The sequence below is a fragment of the Theropithecus gelada genome, chromosome 6 (genome assembly GCF_003255815.1).
Source record: "Theropithecus gelada isolate Dixy chromosome 6, Tgel_1.0, whole genome shotgun sequence".
In the NCBI taxonomy this organism is placed as follows: Eukaryota; Metazoa; Chordata; class Mammalia; order Primates; family Cercopithecidae; genus Theropithecus; species Theropithecus gelada.
In genome coordinates, this window is record NC_037673.1 from 149,819,638 (window position 1) to 149,835,801 (window position 16,164).

Sequence of the window (16,164 nt, forward strand, 5' to 3'; positions counted from 1 at the left end):
CTGTTGTACCTTCTGGTGAGGAAGATTCTAGAGACCCCACCTTCCCCCAATGAAAGAAGTCTTATGCCTTAAATAGTTTACCAATGATTTGAAGTCTCACTCTTGTTTTGAGTTCAGGGAGTATATTTTCTTATATTCAGCTAGAAAATGCCATAAACCAATAGTGGTTAGGTTTTTAGCAACATGTGTTGTAAATAAATAGTGGCTAGTTTTCTAGGTAATTCTATCCCAGCCAGGTTGACATTACTATAATTGAAATGGTATACTTTCACTAAAAAATAATAAAAGACAATATTGTAGAATCAGATTTTCTTTATTTCAAAAACCATATCATTTTCAATATGAGATACTATCAATGAAGTTCTTGAGATTATTGCCCTGCCTGAGAGCTTCATCTCAAGAGTTAGAGGTAGAAAGCATTGCCTACTGGGTGATTGCAAGGGTCAGGGAAAGGTGAAGTGGGAAGACTACTGACCCCTCAAAAAGTGAGGGTCATGATGGGATGCAGAAACTGGCAGTGTCACGTGGGAGGAAATGACGTGTCTCAAGACCTAGTTCTGCCATTTACTGGTTGTGTGGCCTTAGGTTAGTGCTTTAGTCTCCTGAGTTAGTCTCATCATTGGTTAAATAAAGAAGAGTTAAATAATACTATTTCTACAGGTTTGATAAGGGAATAGCATGACACATAACGCTTCCAGAAGATTTCTGTGGCATATGGAGCTGAGTGGTGAATGGCTTTGAAGGCTAAAAGACCAAGATGTGCCTCACCTGTAAAATGGGAGTAGTCTAATGTGTATAAAGTACTTAGCCTGGTGCCCAGCATATGATGGCAAGTGGTAGCTGCTGCAAGTGACATTATTACATTACCATCCTTGACTTCCCCAAGGAGGCTAATTCCCTTTTGCCATGCCTACACACTGTTCCATTCTACAAGAACCAAGATGCTATTTCTGCTTAACTCAGAGAATGGAAATGGGATGGTGGAGCATGGTGGCCACCTCAGAGAAAGCAGGTATTGAATCAGGTCCTAAAGATGTGAAGCCACCTCACCAGTCATTGGGATAGAAGAAGGGTGGGAATGGGGAATGAGGAGTTCAGGAAGTACTTTATCCAAAGGGTCCACAAAAGATGAAAAGAGCGAGGAAAGCAGGAATGCAAGGTGATGCATAGAGGAGGGGAGAGGTAAGCTTTATTTAGAAGTCTATGTTAAGAACACTACAAACTCTTGCCTGTGTGTATTCCTACATAAGAGTTATTCGCCAGTCAAACTGTCAAGTCTTGTGTAGCCTAATCATTTGGCCTTCCCTGTCTGTTATGCTGAAATATTATGTCAGAAGTCTTTCGTGGAAAACTTACTGCATGAGCTATGGAATGGTGGACAGATCACATTCTCCAGGGACTCCATCTGCCTCTTCTAAAAGATCTGTTGAACTTAGGCCCCTTCTCTTGTTAAAAGATCTAACTTAGGCCTCTTCCCTTGTGTTTCTGTAAGCTGTAGGTTTTTGTAGCTATTACTCTGACCCCTTTAAATGAGCCTCGCATCAGGTCTCACTGTGACAGAACACGAACAATACCACTCACACAGCCGAGCCTGGGCTTCAAGTCTCTGATCTGCTGCTACCTGGCTGGGTAGTCCAGGGCAAATGACTTAACCTGAGATCCTACTTCATTTTTAAATTGAAGGTGCTGGACTCCAGGATCTCAAAATGTCTTCCCACTTTGTCATTCTACCTGCTTCTCTTTCATGTAAGAAATGTCCGATTTCTAGCCTTTCTATTTTTCTTCTGCATGATTTTGTCTCCCTTAGAGTAATAAAGGAGAGGCCAGAGGTTAGGCAAGCAGCAAAATTTAATACTAGAAATATGACAGTCAATTAGAATCATTTATGTTCCAAGTCTCCTGAAAACTGATTAAAATCTTCCTTTGGCCACGAGGGTGGGTGGAGACTACAAGAAGCACCACAATTACTGTTTGGCCTCTATCAAAGAAGGCTACAGGATGTGGGGAGACGAACATTGGTTCTTCTTCTCTTTCAAGGCATATTCATTTTTTGAAATACATTCATCTTTTGAGTCTTATGCATGCTTTCTGAATGGCTTCTCAGAGCTCCTTCCTGAGAATAGTGAGCCACTACAGGGTGGGGTTTTAAACATGAGAACTCTTGGTGCTAGGCCATGTGTCCCCAGGCAAGGCCCTTTACCTTTCTGGAAGTGTTGTACATATTGCAAGCGCCTGTGCAGTGCAAATTTACCAAACTGATTTTACCAAATTTACCATGTCCCTTGGGACAATATAGAAAAGTGGTTAGGAGAACCAGCCTTGAAAGCCAGGCAGATCTAGGTTGAAATTCCAGCCCTACCTCTAAATAGCTCTATAAGCTTGAGCAAGTAGCATAACATCCCTAACCCTTTATTCTCCACTTGTAGATGGAATAATAAGTGTTCACACTTCAGAGAGTTGTTGTGAACATCACACAAAATGAGGCAGTTATGTAGCCTGGCACTGTGCCTGACACATGTAAGTGCTCAAAAAAAAAATTAGCTCACATTATAATCATAATTCCTGACCCCTAAGGGGCTGAAAATCAAGTGGAAAGAGTCAAGTTAAATGTCAATTAAAATCAGTAATACAGATACTCCGAGAGGCCAAAATCAGTATGGGAGGGCATTGTAGGGAAGATGGGAATTGAATTGGATCTTAAAAAATGAAAATGTGATCAAGAGAAATAAAGGTACTTCAGGGAATAATAAGGACCATCCATTTATCCTTTTAACATGTATTTATTGAGAAGTCACTGTGTGTAGATGCTGTCCTAAGTGCTGGAGTGGATAAGATGCATTCTAGTAATGGATCAAATGATAAACTATGTACCATAAGTAGTGACAAATGCTGCAAAGTGAAAAGCAGGGTAAGGGACATAAAAACCATGGCAGTAGGTGGGCTGGATATAGTAAGAGACTTCCAACCAGATCCTGAAGTGAGAGCAAAAGCAATGCAGATTTCTACAGAAGGTGCTTTCTAGGCAGAAAGATGAGCAAGTGCAATGGTCTTGGGACAAGATGGTGATTAGTGTGTCCAATGGGCAGCAGGCAGGCCAGTGTGACTGCAGCAGAGGATGCCAGGGAGGAGGGGTACAGGATACCAGTGAAAGAGGCAGTCAGCTGCCAGATTTCAGACTTTACTCTAAATATGATATGAAGTTCTGGGATATTTTAGAGCCGGAGAGTAAAAATGTCTGACTTTTCTTTTTAAAAATTTCACTCTGGCGGCTATATAGAGAGCAAATTATGTTGCTGGGGAGGGGGCACGAAAGGAGTAGAAATAAGGAGTTGATAAAGATTGAGAGATATGGGTAGAATGAGTGACCTGGAGTAGAGCGACGGTGGAAAGTGGTTGGGTTCTATATTGTTAAAGTACAGCCCATAGAGTTTGCTGATGGGTGTGAGGTGGAGTTCTTAGCTTAGCTTGACAACCGGGTGAGTGAAGGTGTCTTGTAGGGAGATTGGAGGGATGAGGGAAGGAGCAGATTGAGGAGCAGCAGCAGCAGCAGAAGTTTGTGTATCCTGATGGGTAGATATTTTGAGGGTGGGGGAAGTGACATAGGCTTAATAGAAGACTGGCATACTGAGCTATAGGAGAAGCTTTCTGAAGTGGATTGGAACCCCATGGAAGGACTCTAATGCCAGGATGACTCTGGACTCAAAACAAAAATAATAACATTTCACTCTGTACAGGAACGGCTGGCAGAGTCCTTTCTGAGTGTTTGGAGATTCACCAGGTCCTTCACATGGAGCATGTCATTAATGCCCTCTCTAGCCCCACAAGGTATACCCTCTCATTATCCCCACTTCCCAGATGAAGACACCAAGACAAAGGGGTTAAATAGCTCATCCAGAACCACCCATCTGGGGAGGATGGCAGTGAAGGTCTAGCTCTCTTGTCTCCTAGACCAGGGCCAGATGAGCTGCAGGACCTCTCGTGAGAGAGAGAGCTGGTGCCAATACTGCATGGTGGCCGCCCGCCCGTGCGAGTGTGGCCCCAGGTGGCCTCTCTGAAGGCATTGCTGATTTAGAGGAATAGTCAGTGCCTCCAATTTCTACCAGTAACAATGGTGCTGCGTAGGCGCTTCCCTGTGGAATAGACCTTTTTTTTTTTTTTTTTTCAGGCATTGATCCTGCCCCAGGGTGTTTTCCAGAATTTGCACGGCTCCCTAATTACCTAGTAATGCTGAGGGCTTATGAAAATGCTGTCATTTGTGTGAGAAGGGGAGGGAAGACTGAAAGAAGAAGGAAAAAAAAGCAGATAGAAAATGCTGTTAAACCTGGCAGAACTCCAGGGTGGGTAATTACATTCTTTGGGGTGTGTTCTTGCCACACACACAGTCTGTGGATTATTTTGGGAGCCTTCTGTATGAATTGTGCTAGAAAACATGAAAAATATTGTTATTATTATTATTATTTTAAACATCTTTAAAAATAAGGCCTTCCTAAAGCCACAGAGGCACCCTCTCTCAGATCGCGTTTTTGCCAATTGTTTAGCTGTCAGCAGTCTGTTCTCAGATCATAAATTTGATGGTCCCCCCCTTGCATTGCTTTACACTAGAAACCTAAAATGTTAAAGCCAGAAGAAACCTTGGTGAAACACCCATATTTTGCAGATGGAGACACTAGTCCAAGAAGGGAAGGAACTTGCCAATACCACTGTCACAGGTAATAGGAGGTAGAGGAGAGAAAGGGCCTCCCCAGACCTGACACCTGTCCTTTCTCTTCTTTACCCCAGCCCCTGCTGTCAAATGGAGTTACAGAGTGTCAGAACCAGAAGGGCCTGTAGCCATCACCACATCTAATCTTGTCATTTAATAGATGAGGAAACAGCCTTGTAGAGGAAATGGACTTGGCCTCTAGATTGACACTGGGCATGAGAAGTAGTTGGACTCTTGTCTCCGGGCTTCTGCTGGTACTCTGTGGCCTGTCAGTCAGATCAAGCTCAGAGGCACTAGTCTTACCCTACCCCTTTTTTCCCTAAACTTGCAATAAGGTACACCTAATATATATATGTATTTTTCCATATTTCAGGGATGTCACTATATTCCATATTCCATATATATGGAATATATATATATATATATATTCCATATTTCTACTTTTCCTTGAAAAAAGAATCCTAGGATCTAGCCACCCTAGGCCTACAATTCCTCATGGTAATAATATGCTGCTATTGAGTCCCTGTGGCCACCTTTAACAGGGAGCAGTCTCTCTAGTTCTGTTTGTCTTCCCCGTTCTCCTCAACTTGGCTCATTTCATTCATTTCCCTGCCTGGCTCAAGGAAGCATTTGCATTTGTAATCTCTGTCCAACACCATTCTCCTTGATTTGCAGTGTCAAAACAAAGCCAAAATAAGTAAATCTTAGACTGTTTTGGCTACATGGTAAGAGGACTTAAAGTATGCCAAAAATATGAGCTGGGATGGGTCATAATTAATTTGAGGAGTAGGTGCCATGCTGTCTCTAGAGCACAATTTGAGCAGCATTTAGAGGGCTTTTCCAATGGGATGTCAGCCGCCTGGATTTCCTCCGTTAGATGCTTAACTGCTGGACCTTAATGAGCACCCATCTTCAGATACTCCACTTTAAAATGTGAAAAGTCTTAAAAGATGATCAACTTAATTTTTCTTCAGTGTAATATAATGGGAGGGAGGCTGCAGGGTCCTGGTGCCTAGTCCCTGGCATACCAAATCACTAGTCCCCTTAAGGAAGGTTTGTTAGCCTCAATGCTATTTATATTTGGAACCAGATAATTCTTTTTTGTGGGGCGGATGCTCTGTGAATTGTAGGATGTTTAGTGACATCCCTGGCGTTCACCCATGAGATTCCAGGGGTACGCTTCCATAGTTGTGAGAACCAAAAACATCTCTGAACTTTTTTGCCAAATATCCCCTGGGGGAGAAAATTGCTGCCAGTTGAGAACCACTGTCTTAAGCTAATCATCTAGCCACTCTTAAAACTGATACTGGGAATGGCAAATAGGATTGGGGACTCTAAGGAAAGACAGCATGATGAGCTAATAAAGGATGATGTCAAAGGGAAACAAAGCTGTTCGGTAGGTACTTCTAACCTTTGAGGATGAGGAAATGAGAAAATCACCTTCTACCAGTGGTCAACCTTTTCTTTCTCATGCACATGCCTGCTATTCGAACTAGCATACTAAAAATGCCCCATGGCTCACCATGGGCTGCCAGGAATTCAGTGGGTTCCAAATCCTGATGCTGACCTCTTCTAAGTTCCATGTTTCCCAGTATACTCTTCCCAGTTATGCACTGCCGGCTCCAGGCTTACAGAACACGTGGTGTTCTTTCCTGCCTCCAGCCCTTGCTGGGGCTCTTTCCTTGGTTTGCATGTCCTTCCCAGTCCTCAGTTACTGCCTATAATTTCCTCATCCTTCACAACTCAGCTCTTTTGAAGCCTGGCTGGATCCCCACAGACAGACACACTGGTTGCATCCTTCTTTGTTCTCCCACTGTTGTGTTTACATCTTTTAGAGCACTGGTCATGGTCTTTCTGGATGAAAGTTGTCCAGGTTCATCTGTCTTCTTCTTCTGCCTCATTCACCTGCCTTGATGCAGAGACTGTGTCTGATTCCTCTTCATATCACCCAGCACCTGGCACCCTGTGAGATACAGAATAGGTTCCCCACCAACATTTGAAATGAAGAAAATTATAAAGAAACGTGGCATAAACAGTTGAACCTAATGTAGTTTGACCTAGATGCCTACACTTGAAATATGTAACTTCTGTATTTAATCAGTGAACACCTATGTATTTAATAGACTGAGGGGAGCTATTGACCATACTTGAGCAGGGCAGTGATGTAGACCTCTGTTTTAGGAAGATCTGCTTGACTACATGAGTTATAATGACCATGGAAAATTTATCTTTTTAACTCCATTAAAAGTCTCCTCCTACAAAGTATGCAAAACAATTCTTACCTAATACGGGGGGCAGGGGGCCTTGAGGCTTCACTTGTGAAGGGCCTAAAGAACTTCCTCTAAAAGGTGACTGCGAGGTGTAAAGCCTTTAGTGACAGCCTGATAATTATTATTACCAGGCACAAAGCTTAAGGAACCTAAAAGATCCCCAGGTACTATTCAAAATAGTAAGATACCAAAAATGAAAATGGAGAAATTAAAAGATGGAATCATTAAATCACTGACTCTTAATGTTGGCTGAGACCTTAGAAGTGATCTTTCCTGATTCTGTTCTCTCATCTTCCTATGCTGATGCTGATTCTACCTTTAGAAGGTTCCCACCCAGTGCTTGCTGCTGTTAGAGCCTAAGAATTAAGAGCTGGGGCCTGATGGTGGTGTTTACTGTGTTTAAATGACCAATCTATTTCATTAGCAGTGAAAACTTTGGGTGAATTTTTAGACCTCTGTTTCTTTATCTATAAAATGGGCATGAGGCTACTTACACAGGTATTGTACAAGTAAATGATGCAGATGCATTGCCTAGCATGTTACCTGGCACATTCAAAATAGTGAATAAACATTAGCCTTAAAAATTATTTTAGCTAATTAATTAATATATCTGAAAGTGCATAGGAAATCACAAAGCATTTGACCTCCAGGTTTTTCCTATTTTGGGGCTTCATTGTATGTGGTCAGATATTTTTTTACAAATTCCAGTCCTTGTAGCTGTCACTCAAGTCCACATGATATACAGTCTTGGTGAGGGAAGTGAAGAGTCTCTGGATAAAATGGCCTATTCATATGGCAAAGCAAAATGGAGACCAAAGTCTATTATTTCTTTCTTACTAAAGACAAGGTTGACTTTCCTTTTCCCGGATCATCTCCTGTTGGACCGGAGACCTGGCCAGGGCGGTAAGTCAACTGGTAATGGCCATAGCACTCAAGTGTGTAGGCTGTACTATACATCTTAGTAGGTCTGTGTCTTTATGACTTAATCCCAGAAGCCTTATCTTTTTCATCTGTAAAACAGGGCTCATGGCCACTTTGCAGGATTGGAGTGAAGATAGATGGATAAAAAACTGTAAAGTTCCTTCAAAAACTGTATTCTGTGGCTGCTAGTGGCTGCTGCTTTGCATTTAACACTGTTCTCCCAAACACAGTTGATCTCTCTACAGGTTATTTCAGCAGAAACCCTGGTCCAGGAGAGTCTATGAAGTTCCAGCTTACACCAGACACGACCAGCATCCAGAGAGAACTGAAAGAAGCTTGAATCCTCTCACTAGAATCCCTGCAAAATGACTCATGTAATTGCTCTGTGTAAGTATCCTTAGTCTTTATTGTACACCCACACGATTCTGATGCTATAGACTCCTGTGGAATGCAGGGAAAGGGAGAAAGGGGCCCATTTTAAATGCCTAGGATTGAAAAGAGACCACCATTTCACTTGTAAAGGTAGACAGGGACTATCAAATATCTGGTCAAAATACCTGCCAATCACTCCAGATCCTCCCTTGTTTGTCTATCTGTCATTCCTTCCATTAGGAGAGAGAAAGCCTTTTTTTTTCCCTTTAAATTTCCTAGGAGGGATTTCTAGGGTCTTTCCCTCAGGAATTAGTTGTAGGAATAATTGGGCCAGTGGAGTGCAGGAGATATATCCAGCGCAGCCCATGGACTCCTAGAAAAAGTGACCTAGATCAAGCAGCTGGTGGATTGAGGACTATTGTGGGGACCCCCTGCCACCTACTGACTTACAGCTGAACCCACATTCCCAGCAGCTTCAGCCTGGGGGCTGGGGGAGGGGGCAGAGAGAGCTCAGAAAGGCGGGGGAGGGTAAAGAGGACTGCGAGGTTGCCCCTTCCAGGACCAAGCGCCACGTGTCACCTCCCCGCCCCCCCAACCTTTCTTCACACACAGAAAGGAGGTTAAGGTGAGGACGGAAGGCAGGGGGAATAAGTAGGAAGGTCGGCTGTGGAACTCCAAGCTGGCTCGGTGGGTATTAACATAGAGCTTACTGCCTGTGTGAGTGTGAGGGGGAGAGCGAGAGAGAGCAAGGGAGGGAGAGAGAGGCAGGCTGCGAGGGGAGAGGAGAAGGAGAGGGGGAGCCAGCGCTCCAGCTAGCATGAGGACGGGCTTCTCTTCCCGTGCTCAGTTAATCTGGCTGTCAGTTGGTGTTAACGCTGCAGTTTAAGTGCTCCGATTCCAAGGGAAACAGACAAACCTCACTGAAGGAAGGAAGGAAGCAAGCAAGGAAGGAACAGCAGGAGGAAAAGAACAGGCAGAACAGCGAGAAGAATAAAGGGAAAGGGGGGAGAAACACCAAATCTATGATTGGACCTGGGCTTCTTTTTCGCCAATGCAAAAAGGAATATGCAGCACATTTTTGCCTTCTTCTGCACCGGTTTCCTAGGCGCGGTAGTAGGTGCCAATTTCCCCAACAATATCCAGATCGGTGAGTGAGGGGGCAGCCTGGGGAGGGACTTTCTGGGTCTGGCCAGGGATTTTCTGGGGCGTAGGGGTTGTGTACCCCCTCCCCGATACTGACTGTTGTGCTTGGCTCCCTAAAGCTGTGCTGCAGTAACAGAAGGGAGACTTGGGCTGCCAGCCAGAGGAGGGGGCTTCTCCTGATCGGATGAGGGCAGAGGGGAAGTGTTCGCACACATACACACATCCCACTCGCACTCCAGGCAAGAACATGTGAAATGGAGGAACTATCGCTTTGGAGGAAAAAAAATATCAGGCTGAAAGGGGTGGTGGGTGTTTAAGGAGTTAACTGTATTGCTTGGTAGATGGTGCTTGATTCCATTTTTAATGTAAGTATGTATGGTGTGTGTGTTTTCACGTGTGTGATTATATATTACATATGCACATATATATGTAATTGAAGGAGGCAGTGCTTTCTCTGCTAGGAGACAGAAAAGAGACCCTCTAGAAGAAGGAGTGAGGGGTGCTGGGTATATTGCAGCCACTGAAATAATGCCAGAAGGCCCCCACTCCAAGGCGGGTAGGCTCCCTCTCCTGCTCTGGACTCCTCCAGCTGCCTTCCCTTTGCTGTCTGCCATGCTGCGCTGGTGGTCTCCACTCTCCCGATCCTGGAACTTCCTAGCCTGCCTTTTCTCCGTTCCTTCCTTGCCCCCTCCTCTTAGATTTCCTGTCCACAGAGGTCTACCTTTTACACACACAGGCACACACACGTACGTACACATGCTCCTTTCTCCTCCTGTTGGCTGTCCGTTATCCTTGTTACTGGGCTCCATCCTCTCAACTTAGAGGCAGGTTGCAACATGCTGCATGCTTTTCTTGTTCCCCATTTCCCCTTCTTAGTTGTTGCACTTCTGAAAGGCCCCGCCACCCTCCCTGTATTTCTGAGGGAACTGACAGATATTGCTACTCCTGATAATCATGAGGGAAAGCAAAACAAACAGGAGCAATAACGCCAACCACAAAGCATGTCCACAAGGGCTTGGGGCTTCCGTGTGACTAGGATTTCAGTGTCGTTTGTGTCCCAGAATGAAGCAAGCTGCTGTGTTTGGAAGCATCTTTGTTGGTTTGGTTTCTAGTCTCTCTTCCCTGGTAGGGAGATAGCTCCACTAGGGAAAGTTCGCATTACTGGGAGTTTGTGCCCTTTTGTGAGTGTGTGTTTGAGGGGGGACATGGTGCAATTGATATTTTGTCAGGCATATGTGTGCTGCAGTACCCATCTCTTTCGGCCTCTCCAACTAGCTGGCGGCTTGGAGTGGTCATGGAGTAACTTGCTTTGTTTCCTGACACCTGTTAAGCTACATCCTGAAGTGTGTATGTATCTGTGTGCTAGTGCCTTACACACAAAACTTCCTGCCTTCAGGGGAGACACTTCCCTTGTAGCCCAGCCTGTAGCCTTCTACTCCCCAACCTCCCACCCCTTCTCTTTCATTCATTATAGAGGAGGAGAAAGGGGACAGGGCAGTGTTTGGGGTGTGGTCATCTGGGGGGAAGGGGGAGCATCAGAATCAATAATTTTTTTGTTGTTTGTATTCTTTAAAATGGGGGCACATGTACATGTGGAAATCACTGGCTCTTACATGTGGCATTGTTTACATTTGTGCTTATATACTACCTATCCTTTGTGGATGGGATGTGTTTGTCTAGTGTATTTGTATATATAGCAACTGGTATAAATGCATGAGAATGTTTTGTGTATGTGCTGTTTTCTCATGTATCTCTGCAGATTTTTAAAATTATATTTAGCCCTACCTTGGTTGTTTAACTGATAAAGCCATTGCTACTGTTTTCAAAAACAGAGATTGAAGCATTAAATTATAGAACAGAATGCTGAAAATATCATCGCCATCAGGTAGTACTTGATTCTATTCGTGTGATCTGTAACAAAAGGCTTGCAATCCATTTATTGGTTCTTAAAAATAAACACCCACTCTACAAGAAGTTAGAAGTGCATTGTGTTTGGACTATGATTACTGTCAGATCTGAGATAAACTTCTATGTAAACATCACTGTAGTTCAGTCTCTAGAAATGGCTGATTTTAATTCACAGAAATGTAATTGATTTACATGTTGACAGTAAATACAAAGGTAAGCCATGAACTCTTGTTTCTCGGAACAGGCACCCTATCAGGCACTTTGCTATACCTTTTACTAGAATAGAACGCTTGTATCCTCTTGAGATTCCTAAGATCCCACATCTTTGAAGCACAAGGTTCCACCATGCAAACACACAATGGCAATCCCTTATGTAACAAGTCATTCCTAGGTAACTGGGATCATGAGTGGTGAAAGAAGCAGCAAAACATTGTTTGCAGAAAAACAAGTGTTTTTAGAGAAAATGAATAATAAACCTTAGGGGCAATAGAATAGTTAGATTGCATGCAGGTCTTGCTAGGCCAAAGACTAAGAAGTGTCCAAGCAAACAGTTATAGTAGTGGAGAAGCCCACAGGGTCCCAGAGCTATATTTCAATCACCCTGCAGCATTGATTAGTACCTAATTCCCATAAAGCTCTCTGGTGAGAGATGGGGTGGATATAAGACAAAGTAGACATGACAAGAGGGTGAGGGGGCTTATGTATATGTTTATATAAGAGAATAGCAGTTCCTAGGTGGTTTGCACAAGGGAGGAGGAAGAGAAATAGCACAAGTCTCCTGTTTTCTCTGACTTTAGCTGAGTTGAGGGGTACACAATCAAATGTCTGAGCAAAGTAATAGATATTAGAGGCCCTTGTCACATAAAAGCTCATCTGTAGGAGCTTAAGTGTCAGCATCCAGTTAAGTCTATTTGAACTCTCATCTCTACCGCTCAAGGCTACAGCTAGTGAGTTTGGCATGGGGAGAAGAAGAGGACTCATCCGGGGTGAATTGTGAGGAACTAAAACCTATCTCTAGCCCATATATCATGTTGCATTTTCTTTTCTCCTAGGGGGATTATTTCCAAACCAGCAGTCACAGGAACATGCTGCTTTTAGATTTGCTTTGTCGCAACTCACAGAGCCCCCGAAGCTGCTCCCCCAGATTGATATTGTGAACATCAGTGACAGCTTTGAGATGACCTATAGATGTAAGTAATTGTTTCTATTTCTGAGATGTCTTTCTGCGCTAGACCAATGAAAGGAGGGCCTGTGGGTAGCTGGTGGTGTTGCAAAAATGACTTCAGTTGCCATTCGTCTTCATAAGAGAAAGCCCTCCAAGAAAAATGTCTAGAGGCTTCTGAGTGATTCCAGCAGTTGGCATTTTAGCCCCTGCAATGCTTCATGGAATGGATTTGCTTTTTCACTGTCAGCTAACTTTAAATGCCAGCACGATGGGTGCTTGGGTTGACTGCATCTTCCCTACCTTGCAGAGGTTTTCTGGTCCAGCTCAGAGTTTTGCACATACGAAACTTCTGAGAGACATAGAATTAAGGGTCCTGAGTTTATGAAAATGTGGTCTAAAATGCTTAAGGCATTTCCTATCCACAAGTTAAATGGACAGAATGTAGCTTGATAAGAAAAAATAGTTGAGAAGTTGTATATGTCTGGTTCTTCATTTTCGGAAGTGATCAATAATTATTAAAACTTGGCACCTTGGTCATTTTTTAAATGGCTTGAGAAGATTGATTGTTTAAGACACAGTTTGTAGGATGGTCACTGAGCATCAAACAGAACAAAGGTGGCCTCAAGAAGCAGAAGGGATAGATAGATCTCTGACATCTGAATTGAATGCATTGTAAAATGTGGGCAACGAACACCATTCTGAGTTTTCCTGGCAACTAGGAATGAAAAGGAAGCCTGTGCTCACATGATTGGCATTTTATGACAGATGAAAGCATGAAAATTAATCAGGAAACACATTTTCCCTTCAGGGATTAAGCTCAAGTAAAAATTTATGGCAGGGAAGTGTGAGCTGAATTCACAAGAACAATATGAGACCCCAAACTGGATTGAATTGGCACAATAGTCTTGCTGTGTCACTGTTGACTTGGTGACTTCTGCTGAGCTGTCTGTGATGGAAGGCATGGACCATATTTCCTTTGTGTCTTTCTCATAGTCCCACTGGTGAGTTCCCAGTGATTCGAATAGGCTGTTTTGAAGTCTCAAAATGAGAAGTCAGAATTCTTTCTATCCCTAAGACCACTCCTAAAATAATGTTGATACAAATTCCAAGAACTATAATTATAGCAGATTTCATTTATTGAGAACTTACTGTGCATCAGAACCATGATAAATACTTTATAGTCATTTATAGTCACATTCATTACCATGTATTAAGCATTGACTACAGCCCATGTAATGCACTAATTGCTTTTCATGTGTTAGCTCATTTAATCCTCACAGGAGCTTTGCAGAGTACTAGACATTATCTTCCTTTTATAGATGAGAAAACTGAGGCTACAACAGGTTATATAACTTGCTCCAGGTTACTCAGGAAGCAAATGGTGGTTTTGAGACCCAAAGGCCCATGTTCCTGGATACTGTGATAGATACACTGATTCTTATGGTAACCTAATCAACTAGTGGGATTACCCAAGAAATGAAAGGGAATTTTCAGGGTCTTGTAAGGCAGAGGTCTAATAAAGCACCTAAGGAGAAAAACTTACAGTATTTCAAACTGTAGCTGTGATTTGCACAGGACTGGTCCATTGAATAAATAAAATAGCAATTCTTCATTTTGGTGATGCTGAGGTTGAAAATCTTGTCTACTGCGTTACTCACTACCCTTAAAAAAAGAGCTGAAGTTTAAATGTTGAATTGTAGTTTTATGAAACCATCTTTCTGGGAATCTAGAATAATACTGAGTAGCTATTTTGCTATCAGATAACCTTTCTTTTTTTTTTTAATATGGCTTTGATCAGAGTCTTTGGAAGGGGCATTTGGGTGTGGGCATCAGTGTATCTGTAAACGTTTGCATGCATATACATGTGCTAATTTATTTCCTGGAGCAGGGCTCCATAGCTTTTGTCATACTTTACAGCTTTTGTATTACTTGCTTAGAGGATCAAGAATAAATAGCTGGTGTGTGTATTCACACATGCTACTGAGAAATGTCTACAGCAGGTCTTGGTTGAAAGAGATGTGAACCGCTCTCCTAGTGTCAAGATGTTGACTGGTACAGTAAGGTAATAAAAGACAAAAGTAGGAGAAAAGGTTCTAAGGCAAAAGGTGGTGCTTCTGTCTTTTTATCTCAGCAACCTAAGATTTACTCTCTAATAGGGTTAATGACTGTTTATTAGGGAGGCGGAAATATAATACAGACAATGTTGTTCATTTTGGTCAATTAACCTGGAGTGGATGAATCTGAGTTCTTGAACTTGATGCTGCCATCCATATACTAGTGTACAGGTTTCCATGAATTCCTGTCTTGTTCGTTTAGTTAATTCTTTAAATGTTTCTTCAAAGGTATAAACTGAAAAAGATATTGGAAATACAGAGATGATAAAATGCCCTTGCTCTCAGGTAACTTACAGTCTAGTGGGAAACATTGTTATGGGGATTATCTGAGAAGCAATAATCTTATTTTGTGCTTAGACCTTGTGTTTCTTTTCTTTAGCTCCCAGATCCCAAAGGGGGTACTGGGCAATTTAGGTGGAGATGGTAGACTGGCTGGAGGAACCTCTGTTAATTTTCATGTGAGGCTAAGAACTCTTTAGGGCTATGTTCGCTGTAGCCCACTGGTTTGGGAAAACTTTACATCTGTCCCAGTTTGAATTGAGTAGAAAATGTCAGTGGGAGCACAGCGGTTTTAGGAAGAATACACTCATTACTGATACATGGAAAACAAGAAAAGCATCTTATTCAGACTTAATTTTCTGTGCTGTGCTTTTTTCAAATCTGAATTAGTGGTTGCCTTAAATTAACTGCCCCATCAGTCTTAGATCTAGAAAATGACTAATGTTATTTGTTTTTTTCATAATTTTTGCTGTCATTTGATTTTTTCCTTTGCATTTTGCTATTCATTATCCCTCCACCAGAGGGTGGAGAAGGGAAGGGAGAGGAAGTGTAATGGGAACTGTTCATGCCAGACATGTTAGCAGCCACGGGACTGAAAATGAGAAGAGGCGGTTGTATGGTAGGGAAGGTAGGGAAAGTAGGGAAGATAGAAGAGGACTATGGCTACTGCTACTGGCCAAGGTGAGAGTTTGGTGCCTTCTTTGTGTTCAATCTGTCTTGCTTCCCTTGTCTGCCATTATTAAAGAGTAAAGCCATTGAATCAGCAACCCAATGCCTTGGGATCTCTAAGCACTCTTCCAAGCTTTCAGGGGTAGGGTTTGGGGAGATTGTGCATAGAGAAGATATTTACTGATCAGCTACCCAGATTATCTTGGTGCCTTTGTGGTAAGTGTAAATAAAGGAATAAATGAAATGCTGATTGAGATTATTACCATTAGAGGTCTGAGTAGCATAGTTGCAGCTTAATTCTTACCTTTTAATTTATTCATCTATTTATTCATTCATTTGTTCAGCAAATACATACTGAATGCCTACTTCATGCCAAACACTGGGACAGATGCTAGGAATATAAGGGCCAGGAAAGAAGGCACAGCCTCTTTCCTTGTAGAGCTAACAGTTTAGCCCAGAGGTTCACAAACTTTAGTGCACATAAAATTCACTCAGGGAGCTTGTTTAAAGCAAGACTCATGATGAACTTTCTACTTCCTGAATCAAGATATTCAAGAGTAGGCCCTGGAGGAATTCTATAGCAGTTATTATGGGATCACACTTTAAGAAACTCTTTAATCT

The 16,164-nt window shown here is 42.6% G+C and overlaps 1 protein-coding gene across 10 annotated transcripts in view; it reads left to right on the top strand.

Annotated features, from left to right (window-relative positions):
• The first annotated feature begins 8,877 nt into the window (after positions 1-8,877).
• The window catches only part of GRIA1 (glutamate ionotropic receptor AMPA type subunit 1), a 322,279-nt gene continuing 314,992 nt past the window's right edge, over positions 8,878-16,164 (top strand). For 5 of the 10 annotated variants that reach the window (XR_003119865.1, XM_025388301.1, XM_025388300.1 and 2 more), the window contains exons 1-2: positions 8,878-9,412; positions 12,369-12,506. Coding sequence is in view for 8 of the 10 variants with exons in the window: in XM_025388301.1 (XP_025244086.1) it covers positions 9,331-9,412; positions 12,369-12,506 (220 nt within the window). In the remaining 2 variants the exon portion in view is untranslated. Of the gene's footprint in view, positions 9,774-10,622; positions 10,756-12,368; positions 12,507-16,164 lie in introns of those variants that run through there. The other 5 variants (XM_025388306.1, XM_025388304.1, XM_025388305.1 and 2 more) reach the window with 4 other exon arrangements.